This window comes from Mytilus galloprovincialis, chromosome 6 (assembly GCF_965363235.1).
Source record: "Mytilus galloprovincialis chromosome 6, xbMytGall1.hap1.1, whole genome shotgun sequence".
Classification (NCBI taxonomy): Eukaryota; Metazoa; Mollusca; class Bivalvia; order Mytilida; family Mytilidae; genus Mytilus; species Mytilus galloprovincialis.
Genome location: NC_134843.1, coordinates 63,850,939 through 63,874,749, shown reverse-complemented (window position 1 = coordinate 63,874,749; position 23,811 = coordinate 63,850,939). Strand labels below are relative to the sequence as shown.

At 30.7% G+C, this 23,811-nt stretch overlaps 1 protein-coding gene across 3 annotated transcripts in view; it reads right to left on the bottom strand.

The window, feature by feature from the left end:
• LOC143080084 (basement membrane-specific heparan sulfate proteoglycan core protein-like) overlaps positions 1–22,555 on the bottom strand; it is a 35,366-nt gene extending 12,811 nt beyond the window's left edge. Inside the window, exons 1-13 of one of the 3 annotated variants that reach the window (XM_076255760.1) lie at positions 22,433–22,555; positions 20,403–20,702; positions 17,775–18,086; positions 14,573–14,875; positions 12,794–13,096; positions 11,011–11,313; positions 9,397–9,699; positions 7,611–7,913; positions 5,827–6,129; positions 4,214–4,516; positions 3,710–4,015; positions 1,162–1,464; positions 658–963 (exon numbers count right to left, since the gene is read on the bottom strand). In XM_076255760.1, coding sequence (XP_076111875.1) covers positions 658–963; positions 1,162–1,464; positions 3,710–4,015; positions 4,214–4,516; positions 5,827–6,129; positions 7,611–7,913; positions 9,397–9,699; positions 11,011–11,313; positions 12,794–13,096; positions 14,573–14,875; positions 17,775–18,086; positions 20,403–20,702; positions 22,433–22,481 — 3,697 coding nt within the window. In that variant the 5' untranslated portion in view covers positions 22,482–22,555. The remainder of the gene's footprint in view (positions 1–657; positions 964–1,161; positions 1,465–3,709; positions 4,016–4,213; positions 4,517–5,826; positions 6,130–7,610; positions 7,914–9,396; positions 9,700–11,010; positions 11,314–12,793; positions 13,097–14,572; positions 14,876–17,774; positions 18,087–20,402; positions 20,703–22,432) is intronic. The other 2 variants (XM_076255761.1, XM_076255762.1) reach the window with 2 other exon arrangements.
• Between the last annotated feature and the right edge of the window lie 1,256 nt (positions 22,556–23,811).

Below are 23,811 nucleotides of genomic sequence, written 5' to 3'. Positions count from 1 at the left end.
AATGCTCTATATGCAGATGTTGTTGGAATGTCATTACATAGAAATTAAAAGTTTACAATTTGAAATGCTGAAATCATCTCATCTGCGTAACATTTTGTGTTCAACCTACCTTCATTGTGAATTTTAATATGACCTGCATTTTTTGCTTTATAAATAAACCCATACTCTAAATATAATAACATGTGTTTGCGCATGCATACACTGATTTATTTAACTCTTGGAAATGCAATTTTCTAAATACAAGTTTTAGACAAGATTAGTTCCAACATTTTTTAACAGCTGACCCTTAAAAATGATAAATCTATATTTCTATTTCAAATAAATGTGCATGAAAACTTATATTGTCATTTTGCAAACCATTTAAAAATAGCAAACAATTTTATGCTTTCAAGTTAAACATTTAACAATTGGATGTAATTAGAATCTCGGGGATAAAAATAAAAAAAAAACCTCAAATACAACTTAATGCTACACTTAATTCAATCTACAAAAGAACGCTGACATAAAAAGCATCAGGGAGTGGTCGGTTTTACATTAAATGATGTTATACTAACAACTAAATAATGGAAATAAATGTGCAATCAACAATTAGTATAATCAGTTTACAAACACGTTAATTTGATAAATCTGATATTCAAAAGTTGAAATAATACTCACTCCATGTACCAGTGACAGCTAATATGATCTTAGTACTAGATCCCACTCCCAACATATTTCTTGCATAACAGTAGTATGATCCAGCGTCACTAAACTGAGTATTTGAAATAGTAAGATTAGGATTGCTCACTGATGATCCGTTGTATTTTCCACCATTTATAGTTAAAGTTTCTGTATTGTTTCCTATAACTTTCTGCCAATATACTGAACTATGAGTTGGGTCTGCAGTAACTTGACACTCTAGAGTGATAGAGCTGTCAACATTGACCATGTACGCTGATGTTGTTACAGTGACAACTGGTATTACTGAAACGGTACCAAGGAGTAATAAACAGCAAAAATTACAGTATAAGTGTAGGAATTCAAAAAATAAATATACACCTCTTCTACAACTTTACAAGTGTCTGGAAAACATGTTTCCTGCTATACTCTGAGTTTCAAGATACTTTAAAATATTCTTAAAAAGCTATTAACTAAGTGCCCACAATAATTGAAATAACTTACTTCCTTGAACAGTTAGAGTTCCTTGACTACTTTGACCAGTTCCAAAAGAGTTGGTAGCAAAACAGATATAATCAGCAGCATCACTTGTATCAGCGCTGATTATATAAAGTGATGGTGACGCCAATGTTCCACCACCATATTTGTTTGTGTTTGTCATGTCAATAGTTATCGCTTGTACTCCCGAAATCTTCTTCCAATAAACAGAAGTGTGAGATGGATTAGCAGAGATAACACACCCAATGGTCACATTATTTCCGAAGTCTACATTCATTGCATTATGGATCAAACTGACACTCGGAGCGTCTGAGAAGAGAATTGATAAGCATGTTATATAAGACTTAATTGTATTTCATATATACAAATCTAACATGTCTGATACATTTATGCTAACAAAAACATTCAGCAGTTAAATGATTGTCGTAATTCATATCAGTCACATCTTTTTTCGTAAATTGACTTTTTTTTTTTTTAAATTATGCCCTCCATTTTCTTTATTGATTTTTTTTCTTTTTCGCATGCCGTGACATTTTATACGATATCAGTTTTTCACATTGTGGAGCTAATATTTAGTTGTCTTTTTTTCAAATTCACAATGAAAAATTAAGTTATTTCAGAGCATATATTTGCATAAGAAAAAGTGTGCTTTGCTATGAACAAATAAAGTAAAGAATACCTATAAAATCTATAGTAATGATATATTGTAGCAATTTTACCTGACTATATCGGGAAATAGGTATTTAGTCGGATCTTAACACGTACTTGTGATTTGGTTAAAACCGGTTTTTATATAAATATACGATGAAATGTAGAAATGTTCAGGACTTAATTAAATCCGTATTTCTGTAGGAAGGTGCAAGTATACGATTTTTATTGCGTCTTACACTTTGAGCAGCGAATAATCTTTGACTTTTTTATTCAAACATTGTGTAAAAACGTTAATTTTGAGCTTTGAAAGTCAAGTGGCTCGAGCATTTGTCTGAGGAAGTTTTAAAAAATTGCAAAAAAATATTTTTACAGTGGGTTAGCTTTCATTAGTCTTCACTATCTATAGATTAACAACTTTTGGTTATATTTATAATTTAGAATCATCATTGAAGGTGGCGGACGATTGCGCAGTAAAAATATTCTATTGTTGTGCCATTTGTATGCAAGAGTGACATTTCGTTGTATTATATGTCAATTCGAAAAAGTTATGCGAGTATTCTCTCCCCTTAACAGGTTCATTATTTTATAATGAAGTTTATGTTTCTGATATAATTTCGAATAATTGCAAAATGTATCGATTCAATATATTTCAGTTTTTGTTATTGGTGTATCAAAAACATTGATGTACGAATATAATTTCATAAATTTGAAACGTTTAAAATGATTACATACCAATATAAAGAACAGTTCATCATTTTTGAAAAAGACTATGAATGAAAATCGAATTAATTATCTTCTCTTGATGATAGATTGATTGGGAAATGAACCAGCGATATCTCACGGTAATCACAGAGAGGGACGGCAAGCAATTTTTAATTGTAGCTGAATCAACGTTAAAACTATTTCCCACTATAAACGAATGTTACTTTATACAAATATAAGGACTTAGTTAGCTAAATCTACAAATTTTATTAGATATTATGATTTTTTATTGCAATAGATTAATATGCTATATCATGTATATATTGTATAACTTTAATTTATCTTTATAATTCCCTTTTATATGTTCATCAGTATCAACATTCGTAAATGTATCTTACATAGGCAAATGTATCTGTTATTACTCCTGGATTATCGATATTCACATAACCACCTTTTTCGCACGTTCCAGTCTTTTTAAGATTCAGGCAATACAAAAAGTGTCAAAACATGACAGAAAAATATCACCGCCCTAATCACACTACCGTAGATTCATTACAATTTTTGTTTGATACAACTTTTCGTGGATTTCGTGGGTTTACAATTTGAAATGCTGAAATTATCTCATCTGCGTAAAATTTTGTGTTCAACCTACCTTCATTGTGAATTTTAATATGACCTGCATTTTTTGCTTTATAAATAAACCCATACTCTAAATAAAATAACATGTGTTTGCGCATGCATACACTGATTTATTTAACTCTTGGAAATGCAATTTTCTAAATACAAGTTTTAGACAAGATTAGTTCCAACATTTGTTAACAGCTGACCCTTAAAAATGATAAATCTATATTTCTATTTCAAATAAATGTGCATGAAAACTTATATTGTCATTTTGCAAACCATTTAAAAATAGCAAACAATTTTATGCTTTCAAGTTAAACATTTAACAATTGGATGTAATTAGAATCTCGGGGATAAAAATAAAAAAAAACCCCTCAAATACAACTTAATGCTACACTTAATTCAATCTACAAAAGAACGCTGACATAAAAAGCATCAGGTAGTGGTCGGTTTTACATTAAATGATGTTATACTAACAACTAAATAATGGAAATAAATGTGCAATCAACAATTAGTATAATCAGTTTCCAAACACGTTAATTTGATAAATCTGATATTCAAAAGTTGAAATAATACTCACTCCATGTACCAGTGACAGCTAAGATGATTTGAGTACTAGATCCCACTCCCAACATATTTCTTGCATAACAGTAGTATGATCCAGCGTCACTAAACTGAGTATTTGAAATAGTAAGATTAGGATTGCTCACTGATGATCCGTTGTATTTTCCACCATTTATAGTTAAAGTTTCTGTATTGTTTCCTATAACTTTCTGCCAATATACTGAACTATGAGTTGGGTCTGCAGTAACTTGACACTCTAGAGTGATAGAGCTGTCAACATTGACCATGTACGCTGATGTTGTTACAGTGACAACTGGTATTACTGAAACGGTACCAAGGAGTAATAAACAGCAAAAATTACAGTATAAGTGTAGGAATTCAAAAAATAAATATACACCTCTTCTACAACTTTACAAGTGTCTGGAAAACATGTTTCCTGCTATACTCTGAGTTTCAAGATACTTTAAAATATTCTTAAAAAGCTATTAACTAAGTGCCCACAATAATTGAAATAACTTACTTCCTTGAACAGTTAGAGTTCCCTGACTACTTTGACCAGTTCCAAAAGAGTTGGTAGCAAAACAGATATAATCAGCAGCATCACTTGTATCAGCGCTGATTATATAAAGTGATGGTGACGCCAATGTTCCACCACCATATTTGTTTGTGTTTGTCATGTCAATAGTTATCGCTTGTACTCCAGAAATCTTCTTCCAATAAACAGAAGTGTGAGATGGATTAGCAGAGATAACACACCCAATGGACACATTATTTCCGAAGTCTACATTCATTGCATTATGGATCAAACTGACACTCGGAGCGTCTGAGAAGAGAATTGATAAGCATGTTATATAAGACTTAATTGTATTTCATATATACAAATCTAACATGTCTGATACATTTATGCTAACAAAAACATTCAGCAGTTAAATGATTGTCGTAATTCATATCAGTCACATCTTTTTTCGTAAATTGACTTTTTTTTTTTTTAAATTAGGCCCTCCTTTTTCTTTATTGATTTTTTTTTCTTTTTCGCATGCCGTGGCATTTTATACGATATCAGTTTTTCACATTGTGGAGCTAATATTTAGTTGTCTTTTTTTCAAATTCACAATGAAAAATTAAGTTATTTCAGAGCATATATTTGCATAAGAAAAAGTGTGTTTTGCTATGAACAAATAAAGTAAAGAATACCTATAAAATCTATAGTAATGATATATTGTAGCAATTTTACCTGACTATATCGGGAAATAGGTATTTAGTCGGATCTTAACAAGTACTTGTGATTTGGTTAAAACCGGTTTTTATATAAATATACGATGAAATGTCGAAATGTTCAGGACTTAATTAAATCCGTATTTCTGTAGGAAGGTGCAAGCATACGATTTTTATTGCGTTTTACACTTTGAGCAGCGAATAATATTTGACTATTTTATTCAAACATTGTGTAAAAACGTTAATTTTGAGCTTTGAAAGTCAAGTGGCTCGAGCATTTTTCTGAGGAAGTTTTAAAAAATTGCAAAAAAATATTTTTACAGTGGGTTAGCTTTCATTAGTCTTCACTATTTATAGATTAACAACTTTTGGTTATATTTATAATTTAGAATCATCATTGAAGGTGGCGGACGATTGCGAAGTAAAAATATTCTATTGTTGTGCCATTTGTATGCAAGAGTGACATTTCGTTGTATTATGTGTCAATTCGAAAAAGTTATGCGAGTATTCTCTCCCCTTAACAGGTTCATTATTTTTGAAAAAGACTATGAATGAAAATCGAATTAATTATCTTCTCTTGATGATAGATTGATTGGGAAATGAACCAGCGATATCTCACGGTAATCACAGAGAGGGACCGGCAAGCAATTTTTAATTGAAGCTGAATGAACGTTAAAACTATTTTCCACTATAAACGAATGTTACTTTATACAAATATAAGGACTTAGTTAGCTAAATCTACAAATTTTATTAGATATTATGATTTTTTATTGCAATAGATTAATAAATATACACCACTTCTACAACTTTACAAGTGTCTGGAAAACATGTTTCCTGCTATACTCTGAGTTTCAACATACTTTAAAATATTCTTAAAAAGCTATTAACTAAGTGCCCACAATAATTGAAATAACTTACTTCCTTGAACAGTTAGAGTTCCTTGACTACTTTGACCAGTTCCAAAAGAGTTGGTAGCAAAACAGATATAATCAGCAGCATCACTTGTATCAGCGCTGATTATATAAAGTGATGGTGACGCCACTGTTCCACCACCATATTTGTTTATGTTTGTCATGTCAATAGTTATCGCTTGTACTCCAGAAATCTTCTTCCAATAAACAGAAGTGTGAGATGGATTAGCTGAGATAACACACCCAATGGTCACATTATTTCCGAAGTCTACATTCATTGCATTATGGATCAAACTGACACTCGGAGCGTCTGAGAAGAGAATTGATAAGCATGTTATATAAGACTTAATTGTATTTCATATATACAAATCTAACATGTCTGATACATTTATGCTAACAAAAATATTCAGCAGTTAAATGATTGTCGTAATTCATATATTCACATCTTTTTTCGTAAATTGACTTTTTTTTTTTTTAAATTAGGCCCTCCTTTTTCTTTATTGATTTTTTTCTTTTTCGCATGCCGTGGCATTTTATACGATATCAGTTTTTCACATTGTGGAGCTAATATTGAGTTGTCTTTTTTTTCAAATTCACAATGAAAAATTAAGTTATTTCAGAGCATATATTTGCATAAGAAAAAGTGTGTTTTGCTATGAACAAATAAAGTAAAGAATACCTATAAAATCTGTAGTAATGATATATTGTAGCAATTTTACCTGACTATATCGGGAAATAGGTATTTAGTCGGATCTTAACAAGTACTTGTGATTTGGTTAAAACCGGTTTTTATATAAGTATACGATGAAATGTCGAAATGTTCAGGACTTAATTAAATCCGTATTTCTGTAGGAAGGTGCAAGCATACGATTTTTATTGCGTTTTACACTTTGAGCAGCGAATAATATTTGACTATTTAATTCAAACATTGTGTAAAAACGTTAATTTTGAGCTTTGAAAGTCAAGTGGCTCGAGCATTTTTCTGAGGAAGTTTTAAAAAATTGCAAAAAAATATTTGTACAGTGGGTTAGCTTTCATTAGTCTTCACTATCTATAGATTAACAACTTTTGGTTATATTTATAATTTAGAATCATCATTGAAGGTGGCGGACGATTGCGAAGTAAAAATATTCTATTGTTGTGCCATTTGTATGCAAGAGTGACATTTCGTTGTATTATGTGTCAATTCGAAAAAGTTATGCGAGTATTCTCTCCCCTTAACAGGTTCATTATTTTATAATTAAGTTTATGTTTCTGATATAATTTCGAATAATTGCAAAATTGATCGATTCAATATATTTCAGTTTTTGTTATTGGTGTATCAAAAACATTGATGTACGAATATGATTTCATAAATTTGAAACGTTTAAAATGATTACATACCAATATAAAGAACAGTTCATCATTTTTGAAAAAGACTATGAATGAAAATCGAATTAATTATCTTCTCTTGATGATAGATTGATTGGGAAATGAACCAGCGATATCTCACGGTAATCACAGAGAGGGACCGGCAAGCAATTTTTAATTGAAGCTGAATGAACGTTAAAACTATTTTCCACTATAAACGAATGTTACTTTATACAAATATAAGGACTTAGTTAGCTAAATCTACAAATTTTATTAGATATTATGATTTTTTATTGCAATAGATTAATAAATATACACCTCTTCTACAACTTTACAAGTGTCTGGAAAACATGTTTCCTGCTATACTCTGAGTTTCAAGATACTTTAAAATATTCTTAAAAAGCTATTAACTAAGTGCCCACAATAATTGAAATAACTTACTTCCTTGAACAGTTAGAGTTCCCTGACTACTTTGACCAGTTCCAAAAGAGTTGGTAGCAAAACAGATATAATCAGCAGCATCACTTGTATCAGCGCTGATTATATAAAGTGATGGTGACGCCAATGTTCCACCACCATATTTGTTTGTGTTTGTCATGTCAATAGTTATCGCTTGTACTCCAGAAATCTTCTTCCAATAAACAGAAGTGTGAGATGGATTAGCAGAGATAACACACCCAATGGACACATTATTTCCGAAGTCTACATTCATTGCATTATGGATCAAACTGACACTCGGAGCGTCTGAGAAGAGAATTGATAAGCATGTTATATAAGACTTAATTGTATTTCATATATACAAATCTAACATGTCTGATACATTTATGCTAACAAAAACATTCAGCAGTTAAATGATTGTCGTAATTCATATCAGTCACATCTTTTTTCGTAAATTGACTTTTTTTTTTTTTTAAATTAGGCCCTCCTTTTTCTTTATTGATTTTTTTTCTTTTTCGCATGCCGTGGCATTTTATACGATATCAGTTTTTCACATTGTGGAGCTAATATTTAGTTGTCTTTTTTTCAAATTCACAATGAAAAATTAAGTTATTTCAGAGCATATATTTGCATAAGAAAAAGTGTGTTTTGCTATGAACAAATAAAGTAAAGAATACCTATAAAATCTATAGTAATGATATATTGTAGCAATTTTACCTGACTATATCGGGAAATAGGTATTTAGTCGGATCTTAACAAGTACTTGTGATTTGGTTAAAACCGGTTTTTATATAAATATACGATGAAATGTCGAAATGTTCAGGACTTAATTAAATCCGTATTTCTGTAGGAAGGTGCAAGCATACGATTTTTATTGCGTTTTACACTTTGAGCAGCGAATAATATTTGACTATTTTATTCAAACATTGTGTAAAAACGTTAATTTTGAGCTTTGAAAGTCAAGTGGCTCGAGCATTTTTCTGAGGAAGTTTTAAAAAATTGCAAAAAAAAATTTTTACAGTGGGTTAGCTTTCATTAGTCTTCACTATCTATAGATTAACAACTTTTGGTTATATTTATAATTTAGAATCATCATTGAAGGTGGCGGACGATTGCGAAGTAAAAATATTCTATTGTTGTGCCATTTGTATGCAAGAGTGACATTTCGTTGTATTATGTGTCAATTCGAAAAAGTTATGCGAGTATTCTCTCCCCTTAACAGGTTCATTATTTTATAATTAAGTTTATGTTTCTGATATAATTTCGAATAATTGCAAAATTGATCGATTCAATATATTTCAGTTTTTGTTATTGGTGTATCAAAAACATTGATGTACGAATATGATTTCATAAATTTGAAACGTTTAAAATGATTACATACCAATATAAAGAACAGTTCATCATTTTTGAAAAAGACTATGAATGAAAATCGAATTAATTATCTTCTCTTGATGATAGATTGATTGGGAAATGAACCAGCGATATCTCACGGTAATCACAGAGAGGGACCGGCAAGCAATTTTTAATTGAAGCTGAATGAACGTTAAAACTATTTTCCACTATAAACGAATGTTACTTTATACAAATATAAGGACTTAGTTAGCTAAATCTACAAATTTTATTAGATATTATGATTTTTTATTGCAATAGATTAATAAATATACACCTCTTCTACAACTTTACAAGTGTCTGGAAAACATGTTTCCTGCTATACTCTGAGTTTCAAGATACTTTAAAATATTCTTAAAAAGCTATTAACTAAGTGCCCACAATAATTGAAATAACTTACTTCCTTGAACAGTTAGAGTTCCCTGACTACTTTGACCAGTTCCAAAAGAGTTGGTAGCAAAACAGATATAATCAGCAGCATCACTTGTATCAGCGCTGATTATATAAAGAGATGGTGACGCCAATGTTCCACCACCATATTTGTTTGTGTTTGTCATGTCAATAGTTATCGCTTGTACTCCAGAAATCTTCTTCCAATAAACAGAAGTGTGAGATGGATTAGCAGAGATAACACACCCAATGGACACATTATTTCCGAAGTCTACATTCATTGCATTATGGATCAAACTGACACTCGGAGCGTCTGAGAAGAGAATTGATAAGCATGTTATATAAGACTTAATTGTATTTCATATATACAAATCTAACATGTCTGATACATTTATGCTAACAAAAACATTCAGCAGTTAAATGATTGTCGTAATTCATATCAGTCACATCTTTTTTCGTAAATTGACTTTTTTTTTTTTTTTAAATTAGGCCCTCCTTTTTCTTTATTGATTTTTTTTCTTTTTCGCATGCCGTGGCATTTTATACGATATCAGTTTTTCACATTGTGGAGCTAATATTTAGTTGTCTTTTTTTCAAATTCACAATGAAAAATTAAGTTATTTCAGAGCATATATTTGCATAAGAAAAAGTGTGTTTTGCTATGAACAAATAAAGTAAAGAATACCTATAAAATCTATAGTAATGATATATTGTAGCAATTTTACCTGACTATATCGGGAAATAGGTATTTAGTCGGATCTTAACAAGTACTTGTGATTTGGTTAAAACCGGTTTTTATATAAATATACGATGAAATGTCGAAATGTTCAGGACTTAATTAAATCCGTATTTCTGTAGGAAGGTGCAAGCATACGATTTTTATTGCGTTTTACACTTTGAGCAGCGAATAATATTTGACTATTTTATTCAAACATTGTGTAAAAACGTTAATTTTGAGCTTTGAAAGTCAAGTGGCTCGAGCATTTTTCTGAGGAAGTTTTAAAAAATTGCAAAAAAATATTTTTACAGTGGGTTAGCTTTCATTAGTCTTCACTATTTATAGATTAACAACTTTTGGTTATATTTATAATTTAGAATCATCATTGAAGGTGGCGGACGATTGCGAAGTAAAAATATTCTATTGTTGTGCCATTTGTATGCAAGAGTGACATTTCGTTGTATTATGTGTCAATTCGAAAAAGTTATGCGAGTATTCTCTCCCCTTAACAGGTTCATTATTTTTGAAAAAGACTATGAATGAAAATCGAATTAATTATCTTCTCTTGATGATAGATTGATTGGGAAATGAACCAGCGATATCTCACGGTAATCACAGAGAGGGACCGGCAAGCAATTTTTAATTGAAGCTGAATGAACGTTAAAACTATTTTCCACTATAAACGAATGTTACTTTATACAAATATAAGGACTTAGTTAGCTAAATCTACAAATTTTATTAGATATTATGATTTTTTATTGCAATAGATTAATAAATATACACCACTTCTACAACTTTACAAGTGTCTGGAAAACATGTTTCCTGCTGTACTCTGAGTTTCAAGATACTTTAAAATATTCTTAAAAAGCTATTAACTAAGTGCCCACAATAATTGAAATAACTTACTTCCTTGAACAGTTAGAGTTCCTTGACTACTTTGACCAGTTCCAAAAGAGTTGGTAGCAAAACAGATATAATCAGCAGCATCACTTGTATCAGCGCTGATTATATAAAGTGATGGTGACGCCACTGTTCCACCACCATATTTGTTTATGTTTGTCATGTCAATAGTTATCGCTTGTACTCCCGAAATCTTCTTCCAATAAACAGAAGTGTGAGATGGATTAGCTGAGATAACACACCCAATGGTCACATTATTTCCGAAGTCTACATTCATTGCATTATGGATCAAACTGACACTCGGAGCGTCTGAGAAGAGAATTGATAAGCATGTTATATAAGACTTAATTGTATTTCATATATACAAATCTAACATGTCTGATACATTTATGCTAACAAAAACATTCAGCAGTTAAATGATTGTCGTAATTCATATCAGTCACATCTTTTTTCGTAAATTTACTTTTTTTTTTCAAATTAGGCCCTCCTTTTTCTTTATTGATTTTTTTTTCTTTTTCGCATGCCGTGGCATTTTATACGATATCAGTTTTTCACATTGTGGAGCTAATATTGAGTTGTCTTTTTTTCAAATTCACAATGAAAAATTAAGTTATTTCAGAGCATATATTTGCATAAGAAAAAGTGTGCTTTGCTATGAACAAATAAAGTAAAGAATACCTATAAAATCTATAGTAATGATATATTGTAGCAATTTTACCTGACTATATCGGGAAATAGGTATTTAGTCGGATCTTAACACGTACTTGTGATTTGGTTAAAACCGGTTTTTATATAAATATACGATGAAATGTCGAAATGTTCAGGACTTAATTAAATCCGTATTTCTGTAGGAAGGTGCAAGCATACGATTTTTATTGCGTTTTACACTTTGAGCAGCGAATAAAATTTGACTATTTTGTTCAAACATTGTGTAAAAAAGTTAATTTTGAGCTTTGAAAGTCAAGTGACTCGAGCATTTGTCTGAGGAAGTTTTAAAAAATTGCAAAAAAATATTTTTACAGTGGGTTAGCTTTCATTAGTCTTCACTATCTATAGATTAACAACTTTTGGTTATATTTATAATTTAGAATCATCATTAAAGGTGGCGGACGACTGCACAGTAAAAATATTCTATTGTTGTGCCATTTGTATGCAAGAGTGACATTTCGTTGTATTATATGTCAATTCGAAAAAGTTATGCGAGTATTCTCTCCCCTTAACAGGTTCATTATTTTATAATGAAGTTTATGTTTCTGATATAATTTCGAATAATTGCAAAATGTATCGATTCAATATATTTCAGTTTTTGTTATTGGTGTATCAAAAACATTGATGTACGAATATGATTTCATAAATTTGAAACGTTTAAAATGATTACATACCAATATAAAGAACAGTTCATCATTTTTGAAAAAGACTATGAATGAAAATCGAATTAATTATCTTCTCTTGATGATAGATTGATTGGGAAATGAACCAGCGATATCTCACGGTAATCACAGAGAGGGACGGCAAGCAATTTTTAATTGTAGCTGAATCAACGTTAAAACTATTTCCCACTATAAACGAATGTTACTTTATACAAATATAAGGACTTAGTTAGCTAAATCTACAAATTTTATTAGATATTATGATTTTTTATTGCAATAGATTAATAAATATACACCTCTTCTACAACTTTACAAGTGTCTGGAAAACATGTTTCCTGCTATACTCTGAGTTTCAAGATACTTTAAAATATTCTTAAAAAGCTATTAACTAAGTGCCCACAATAATTGAAATAACTTACTACCTTGAACAGTTAGAGTTCCTTGACTACTTTGACCAGTTCCAAAAGAGTTGGTAGCAAAACAGATATAATCAGCAGCATCACTTGTATCAGCGCTGATTATATAAAGTGATGGTGACGCCACTGTTCCACCACCATATTTGTTTATGTTTGTCATGTCAATAGTTATCGCTTGTACTCCCGAAATCTTCTTCCAATAAACAGAAGTGTGAGATGGATTAGCTGAGATAACACACCCAATGGTCACATTATTTCCGAAGTCTACATTCATTGCATTAAGGATCAAACTGACACTCGGAGCGTCTGAGAAGAGAATTGATAAGCATGTTATATAAGACTTAATTGTATTTCATATATACAAATCTAACATGTCTGATACATTTATGCTAACAAAAACATTCAGCAGTTAAATGATTGTCGTAATTCATATCAGTCACATCTTTTTTCGTAAATTGACTTTTTTTTTTTAAATTAGGCCCTCCTTTTTCTTTATTGATTTTTTTTCTTTTTCGCATGCCGTGGCATTTTATACGATATCAGTTTTTCACATTGTGGAGCTAATATTGAGTTGTCTTTTTTTCAAATTCACAATGAAAAATTAAGTTATTTCAGAGCATATATTTGCATAAGAAAAGTGTGTTTTGCTATGAACAAATAAAGTAAAGAATACCTATAAAATCTATAGTAATGATATATTGTAGCAATTTTACCTGACTATATCGGGAAATAGGTATTTAGTCGGATCTTAACACGTACTTGTGATTTGGTTAAAACCGGTTTTTATATAAATATACGATGAAATGTCGAAATGTTCAGGACTTAATTAAATCCGTATTTCTGTAGGAAGGTGCAAGCATACGATTTTTATTGCGTTTTACACTTTGAGCAGCGAATAATATTTGACTATTTTGTTCAAACATTGTGTAAAAAAGTTAATTTTGAGCTTTGAAAGTCAAGTGGCTCGAGCATTTGTCTGAGGAAGTTTAAAAAAATTGCAAAAATTTTTTTTCATTGGGTTAGCTTTCATTAGTCTTCACTATCTATAGATTAACAACTTTTGGTTATATTTATAATTTAGAATCATCATTGAAGGTGGCGGACGATTGCACAGTAAAAATATTCTATTGTTGTGCCATTTGTATGCAAGAGTGACATTTCGTTGTATTATATGTCAATTCGAAAAAGTTATGCGAGTATTCTCTCCCCTTAACAGGTTCATTATTTTATAATGAAGTTTATGTTTCTGATATAATTTCGAATAATTGCAAAATGTATCGATTCAATATATTTCAGTTTTTGTTAATGGTGTATCAAAAACATTGATGTACGAATATGATTTCATAAATTTGAAACGCTTAAAATGATTACATACCAATATAAAGAACCGTTCATCATTTTTGAAAAAGACTATGAATGAAAATCGAATTAATTATCTTCTCTTGATGATAGATTGATTGGGAAATGAACCAGCGATATCTCACGGTAATCACAGAGAGGGACGGCAAGCAATTTTTAATTGTAGCTGAATCAACGTTAAAACTATTTCCCACTATAAACGAATGTTACTTTATACAAATATAAGGACTTAGTTAGCTAAATCTACAAATTTTATTAGATATTATGATTTTTTATTGCAATAGATTAATAAATATACACCTCTTCTACAACTTTACAAGTGTCTGGAAAACATGTTTCCTGCTATACTCTGAGTTTCAAGATACTTTAAAATATTCTTAAAAAGCTATTAACTAAGTGCCCACAATAATTGAAATAACTTACTTCCTTGAACAGTTAGAGTTCCTTGACTACTTTGACCAGTTCCAAAAGAGTTGGTAGCAAAACAGATATAATCAGCAGCATCACTTGTATCAGCGCTGATTATATAAAGTGATGGTGACGCCACTGTTCCACCACCATATTTGTTTATGTTTGTCATGTCAATAGTTATCGCTTGTACTCCAGAAATCTTCTTCCAATAAACAGAAGTGTGAGATGGATTAGCTGAGATAACACACCCAATGGTCACATTATTTCCGAAGTCTACATTCATTGCATTATGGATCAAACTGACACTCGGAGCGTCTGAGAAGAGAATTGATAAGCATGTTATATAAGACTTAATTGTATTTCATATATACAAATCTAACATGTCTGATACATTTATGCTAACAAAAACATTCAGCAGTTAAATGATTGTCGTAATTCATATCAGTCACAAAAAGTTCGTAAATTTACTTTTTTTTTTTCAAATTAGGCCCTCCTTTTTCTTTATTGATTTTTTTTCTTTTTCGCATGCCGTGGCATTTTATACGATATCAGTTTTTCACATTGTGGAGCTAATATTGAGTTGTCTTTTTTTCAAATTCACAATGAAAAATTAAGTTATTTCAGAGCATATATTTGCATAAGAAAAAGTGTGCTTTGCTATGAACAAATAAAGTAAAGAATACCTATAAAATCTATAGTAATGATATATTGTAGCAATTTTACCTGACTATATCGGGAAATAGGTATTTAGTCGGATCTTAACACGTACTTGTGATTTGGTTAAAACCGGTTTTTATATAAATATACGATGAAATGTCGAAATGTTCAGGACTTAATTAAATCCGTATTTCTGTAGGAAGGTGCAAGCATACGATTTTTATTGCGTTTTACACTTTGAGCAGCGAATAATATTTGACTATTTTGTTCAAACATTGTGTAAAAAAGTTAATTTTGAGCTTTGAAAGTCAAGTGACTCGAGCATTTGTCTGAGGAAGTTTTAAAAAATTGCAAAAAAATATTTTTACAGTGGGTTAGCTTTCATTAGTCTTCACTATCTATAGATTAACAACTTTTGGTTATATTTATAATTTAGAATCATCATTGAAGGTGGCGGACGACTGCACAGTAAAAATATTCTATTGTTGTGCCATTTGTATGCAAGAGTGACATTTCGTTGTATTATATGTCAATTCGAAAAAGTTATGCGAGTATTCTCTCCCCTTAACAGGTTCATTATTTTATAATGAAGTTTATGTTTCTGATATAATTTCGAATAATTGCAAATTGTATCGATTCAATATATTTCAGTTTTTGTTAATGGTGTATCAAAAACATTGATGTACGAATATGATTTCATAAATTTGAAACGCTTAAAATGATTACATACCAATATAAAGAACCGTTCATCATTTTTGAAAAAGACTATGAATGAAAATCGAATTAATTATCTTCTCTTGATGATAGATTGATTGGGAAATGAACCAGCGATATCTCACGGTAATCACAGAGAGGGACGGCAAGCAATTTTTAATTGTAGCTGAATCAACGTTAAAACTATTTCCCACTATAAACGAATGTTACTTTATACAAATATAAGGACTTAGTAAGCTAAATCTACAAATTTTATTAGATATTATGATTTTTTATTGCAATAGATTAATATGCTATAGATTGTATAACTTTAATTTATCTTTATAATTCCCTTTTATATGTTCATCAGTATCAACATTCGTAAATGTATCTTACATAGGCAAATGTATCTGTTATTACTCCTGGATTATCGATATTCACATAACCACCTTTTTCGCACGTTCCAGTCTTTTTAAGATTCAGGCAATACAAAAAGTGTCAAAACATGACAGAAAAATATCAGCTGTGAACATGCAGATAAGTTCCCAATAGATTTTATTTTACCCTTCTTTAGCTTATGATATTACTCCAGGTTTTTGGGACGGTTTGTGTTGTTCATTACTTTTTCTGTATGGTGTTATCTATATACTTTTTTGTTTGTTTTTAGTTACTTGCTGTGGCATTGTCAATAGATATGAGAAGATGTAAAAGTAAACTATTATAGGTAAAAAAAATGGCCTTCAACACTGGAGCGTTGACTCACACTGTGTAAAACCTCTCAAAGAGGAAACTAACAGTAAAATCTATATTTAAAAAAACGAGAAACACTGGTGAACCACAGCAACAGACGATAAACCTCTGAACAACAGTTTCATCACTTATAACTAATAGAACGAAACAAATGCAGCGGATTTTAATGTTATTACAGACACCAACCTTCATCCCAACCTGTTTTCGATGATGAGTTTGCATATCCTGTTTGATACCTCACCATCGACCCCATTTTGTGATTGCTCCAGTCTAAAAGATAGGCTAGGAACTCGTGTAACAAACGTCATGAATAATAATAAGCTTAAAGGGAAGATAATAAAAAAACTAAAAGTTTACTCTGTTTCAATCAATAATGTGTTTGAAATTGTATCATAAAGTTCTCATTGATGATTAGATCCATTCACTTGTATGTAAATATAGTTTTTCTCACTGTCGTAAGTACTACAAATGTGGCATGTATTTGTGATTACGAGTGTTAAAAAATTAAAAAATATGCGAGAGTAATCAATACAGTTTCAGATAATTCTCAGTCAAATGATGGTATTTAGATTAAGACATGTAAGACTGCAAAAATTTAATTTTGCGAAACCTATCCTTTCACATATTTTCGTAAATATAAAACATTTTTTTAATGTGTCTGTTTTTTTAAACAGTAACTATAAAGTGTTAACACGTGTTTATCTTAACTTGTTATACTATTTGAGTGTCTGATAATTTAAGCTTGCAGACTTGGTTGGAGAACCATACATTCTTATCAATGATTGAGAATGTAGAAAAATAACCATTTAAACTATAACTTCCACTGCATATTGATTTTTTTTTGTTATGTGATACTGCTGTGTTTATAATTGTCAGTGTTAGTCTAGTTCGCCTGTAATTTTGAAGAAAAAAGTATTGAATTTTTACAATGTCTTACAGTGACTTTTATTTTTAGTAAATTATGAATACTAGTAGCCAATTTTAAATGAAAATGTGTTAAAATACATTAGAATAATGCCATCGTCTAACGTGCTGACGGTCAATACTAGTCTTAATTTATTCATGTATTCTCTGCAATAAATAAGCAGTTATTATTGAAATAAAAAATACTCACGAGCGACAGTAATTTGTCTGCAGACTGTCTGTGGAGTACTTCCTAGTGTAGTTGTATGTGTTACATCACAGCAAATGGTATCTCCATTGTTAACAATTACGGGGCTCCAGGTAAGGGTACCAGTAACATCAAAGGATTTTTGATCTAATACACTGGAAGATGTAAACTCAGTAGTAAACTGAGTATTTTTATTTTTATTTCTCATGGTCATTATACCAGCTGGATAACCATTTGCAGAAATACATGTCCATCTGCCTTGTTGTCCTAATGTCAAAGTGGATGGTCCAGTCAAAGTTGGTGAGTCTGGTGAAACTATTCAACATATGTATACGAAATCAATATAACATGTATAACACGATTGCATATAATATTGAACAGATGGAATGAGAAAAAATGATTGAATAGTCGTTCCTGTAAGACACATGCACTTAAACATGTTTAACAAAAGTAACTGTTGCAAATAATAATCTGATGAGAATGTTTAAAATACGAGAGAAAGTTCAATATTTCTTCAACGCATGTTTCTGGTTCTTGTCCCCATATATCTGTTTCAACCATGTCAGTTTATCAGCTTTTACTTATGTACACTATCATGGTTGTGTACTCGTTCTATCCATTAGAAGATGTCATGTCACACCTTTCCACTGGATGTTATATTATTCTGGCCATTAGTTGATTATATCGCTTTTATAAATCACTGAATTTCAATGAAAAGATACTAACATTATGTTTGCACTGCTTAGCAATGCAAATATTTCTTTTTTTAAAGTAATAATGCAATGTCAGTTGCAATCTGTCATTATACAATGTCGTCGTCTTCTTCCTAGTACATGAAAGATTCTGATGCCGCAGTGTGAAATATCTTCGAACAGTAGTGCTATGTAAATGAAAATGGAGGTCGAAAATTGTGATATATATACTTATATATATATATATATATATATATAAGTACGTCTGAGTCAGTGACAACCCTACAACAGATGTATCCATCGGATCGCCATCAATGATGGTGATACATGGCTGTGTACATAATGTATATACAACTCGTCTAAACATCAACCCAACAATGTTAGATCTGTAAATTTGCTTTCGCAAATTTAGATCTGCGAAAGCAAATTTACAGATCTAACATTGTTGGGTTGATGTTTAGACGAGTTATATATATATATATATATATATATATATATATATATATAAACGAGTCTAAATTGAAAACTACGTTCAAACCTATGATTGCGTTGGATAAAAACCGCAATTTTTATACGTGTGCATGTCAAACAAATTTCGTTGTAGAAGGGTCTAAAAACAGCACAAACAACATTTTCCAAAAGACCAACATTTATACATCTCTTATTAAGCAAGTCTTGAAAATTGATATAAACCAAAATCTCTGGCGCAGGGATCCAATATTTATTCCGTTCAATACTATGTAACACTACACTCAATATTAAGTGTAGTATTGCGGAGCATGTATCGAACGGAAATGAACTCAGCGCCGGAGATTGATAAAACCCTTTTTGTAAAAAAAAAAAAAAACAAAAAAATAGCAGTCCACAAACTTAACATTGATTAACAAAAGCACAACCCAAAACTAGGTGCTATGTAAGGGTAGGCAGATCTTACCCCACATTTAAGGCGATTGATGAATTTGCGTCATCAAGCTAAAATAAATCACAACATGTATATATACAAACAACGCGAGCATTATGATGCAAATGCAAACAATGAAAAACGAAGTGAAAGTATTTTAATTTATCAGATATAATTAACAATCAGAGAGAACTTTTACATGCAAAATGTCAGACGTCACAAGTCATTTACTTTCGGTCAAAACGGAAACCTGAATAAACCGACTCACTGTCCAAACCGGCCCTTTTTCATAGTCCCGTAGCCGGCCGGTTTATACAGGTTTTACTGTACTTGTTATAAAACACACATTTTCAACATATATATTAAATTCTTTTAAACTTGTTAGATCAGACAAGAAGATGCAAGGAATACGGCAAATTAATTTAACTTTTATCATATTGATCAGTGTATTATAATTATATTATGGTAATCATTCGAAAAAGGATAAATGGTTTCATTTCCCTATATTCACGAGTAGTGCTTATATAACAATCCCAATAATTTTCAGTTTCTTCAAATAAATTAAATATAACTTCAATTCATGTAAGTAAACGTTAATTGATGCTATAATTCTATGAATCTGTTTTTTCTAGATTATCGCGAAGTTTGTTTTTTGAGTTTCCACTCTCATTTAAAAAATAGTGAAAATAGAACTGCCGCAGTAACACCTATTAGCCATCAATTTTGTCATGCTTCGTTATTCTAAATACGAAATGAAAAGGAAAATGACGCTTTTGTATTCATTGAGGTTAAATCCTCCTATTATTTGTTTTTGTATTTATTTAAACATCAACATGAAAGCTTGTGATAAAACCGTTTTCCCGAGATTCCAAAATAGAGTAAATACGTAATTGCAAACGAAACGTGTAGTTAAAATGTCCCTATTGATCACTTAAAAAAATAATTTTGCAAAATCAAAAATAAGATGGCTGGAATAATTATGTTTTTATTCAAGAGGTAGTTTTGTAATCCAGAATTTGATTCCAGAAATAAACTTACAGTGAACTTCGATGAATTTAGTGGTAGAAAGTGGGTTTTGTAGTACACCATTTTCTGCACGGCACTCAAAAATCCCTAAATGATCGTCTTTGGTAACATTAAATCTTAATGATGTTGTCACCGCTGTACCGGATATTGTTGTAATAATTCCAGTTGTTAGTTCCATGTTGTCCCTGAACCATGTCAAAGTGGGTGTTGGATCACCTCTACCAGACGTACAATGTAAAGTTGTCTGAGAATTCAAAACAATGATCTGAGGTCCGTCGATGGATGGTGGTCCGGGAGGAATCTGAGATGAAGCTATAAATATGTATATATAGTTAGTTGTTTTAATATGAAGTGTAATTAGTTTGAAAATATACCGATATACAATAACATTTTAATTATAACAAACTTTTTTAACATTTTGAATAAATGCTCAAACATTTAGTTCAATATTATTTCGGTGATCGTAACACATGTCATATGTGAAATATATATAAACATAACGGTCAGCTAGTGATGGCATTCAAGAAATAACTAAGGAACGGTTTAAACTCATGGTTTGAAAGCTTTCTTTTGAGGAGCAACCATCTTTCTTGGAAATCATAATGAGAAGTAATAGACCTAGAATATGGTTTTAACTTTGAAATATATGCTTGATAAGCAGGCATTGTGGAAATGTTGTTACATAAACATATAAAAGTTCACAATTGGGGAGCTGAATTCAGCTTTTTATTATGTGTTTATTTACGTTCAATTGGAATGATGATTTTGGGAATCGACGTGATGATGACTTTGATTACAATAAGAAAAAACACTCCAAAAGACGATTGTTCTGTAAAAAGACATGCGGGAGGGTTGAGATCCCGCTAACATGTTTAACCCCGCCTCATAATGTATGTATGTGCCTGTCCCGAGTCAGGAGCCTGTAAATCAGTGGTTGTCGTTAGTTTTCGCATTTGAATTGTTTTACATTGTCATTTCGGTGCCCTTTATAGCTTACTATGCGGTATGGGCTTTGCTGATTGTTTAAAGCCATACGGTGACATATAGATGTTAATTTCTATGTCATTTTGGTCTCTTGTGAAGAGTTGTCTCATTGGCTATCATACCACAACGTTTTGTTCTTATATGTAATACTTACATAAATTGTTTTATTGGAATTGAAATGACATGTGAAAAAAAAACCTGTTCGACCAACTATTACAGGATCTGAATATTTTGAAACGGCCTTAAATAAAAGCAAGTGGACACACTACATATATCTGATAAACTTGATCTGAACATAAAATAAATCAGATAATGAAAAATATACAGAACAGTTGTATAGTTTTTATTTATTCATGATATTTGACAAACATTAACCATAATCATTTGAAAAACATGGAAAGAGCTCAAGTCGTGATTTTTGGCATATAATGATATCGTCAGTAAGGGCACGATAATTTCATTTACTGGTACATAGTAATGTTAACGTAGCGAGTACATGTTTTAATTTATATTTCCGACGATATACATATATTTTATTTATCCTGAAATGTTTCCCAAAACTTGAAACTGTAGTTATTAATCCAAATCATTTTCTTTAATTTTTCAAAGAAATCGTTGAAACGCGGACCGCGAAGAGGTCACCAAAATGAACTGGTTAGGAAACAGCAATATTCATATAACGGTTTTCTCAACATGACTGTTGGGTAACAGGAGACTTTAGTTGTACAAGTACAAATAAAGCAAAACTGTATTTATTTACCTGCTATTTGTACAGTAGTTGGAAATTGCATGATAAAGTATTTTATCTATTCTACACTTTAATTGTCATGATTCGAAATCACGCATTATATCTGAAAATATCAAACTGTAAAAGTAATGAAAATGTCTTAAAATATTACAATAAAAAACAATGTCATTCTTAATTTTGTTAGCCCGTCCTTGTAAATGTCGATCTTTCACAAAGAGATTTAACGGCCGTTCGAATGAAAACTATACTAACAAAGTACAATATAATTTACGAGGTATTTTAAGTTCTGTTGTAAATATGGAATACTAACCCATCATCAGGAACATATAGATTATTACCAATAAACACAAATAGTCCATTTCAAAACACTAGGCCGTAAATTACTTATACTTCTGTGAAAATTGTAATGACTAAAGAATCAGGTACAAGTTTTTTGGTAACCAAACGCAGTTATCTGAATATTTGTTGATTGCTAAACATTCTTTATAAATATTTATTGAAATGATAGGTTAATGATAAGGATTAGATAATTAAAATAATTTTGTTGTTGTTAAATTTGATTCACTGATCATTGTTAAATTTAAAGGATGAAAGAATAGAATTTCTTGTTCTCGTTCGGAGCTAACCAGACCTTTTGTCTTATTAAATATTTCTATCGTAATTAATATATAACTTGTGTGAGAACATGAATTTTGAGAAATAATCTGTTTACAAACTTTGATATATTGTAAAATTTAAACCACCACTAGTTTACCTGTTTGCTTTGTTCGAATCATCAACATGGCTTGCTCATGCAACTTTTCGTATCAAAAGTTATTAAAGGTACCAGGATTATAATTTAGTACACCAGACGCGCGTTTCGTCTAAATAAGACTTATTAGTGACGCTCATATCAAAACGTTAAAAAAAAACCAAACAAATTCAAAGTTAAAGAGCATTGAGGATCGAAAATTCCAAAAAGGTGTGCTCAATACTGTTAAGGTTATCTATTCCCGGGATAAGACAATCTTTAGTTTTTCGAAAATTTGAAAGTTTTGTAAACAAAAAAGTATAAAAAATGACCACATAATTGATATTCATGTCAACACAACAAAGGAGTAGGTCTGGTAAGAGCACTTTTTGGCCCCAAAATATAGCAGTTTTACAAAATTGTTAAAATGTAAACTTTTAGTTATTAATTGGATAGTAAAATGGTTCTGCTACATAAATATGGGCTGTTTTTGACAATACAATGCACATATATTGGGTACAACCACCATTAAGCCATGCTAAATTACTGAAATCTTCACAATTCCAGCATTTTAGTTAAATTTTAGACGGTTTCCGTGTAAAACGAAAGTGGCCGCATTCGTGTTCATCCAAAATATTGAAATATAAGTTGTATTTGATGATAATACATAACATATATAAAGATTGACAAAAACCATCTTAAAGGGACATTTTTTTCGCATATTTGGTAGATTTTTCATATTTTAGCTTGAATCGGATCGTTTTTAATGACTAAATGAGTTAAAATCTTTCACAAAAAATAATTGAATCAATTGAAATAGACGCTTTAAAAGTGTTCAAAAAGTGGTCGAAATCTTTCGTTCGATGAAACTGAAATTTGAGGCCAAAATCGGTCCTTACCGGACATTCTCCTTTGTTTTAAATTATAATTATATACACAACAAGGACAAAGGTTTTCTC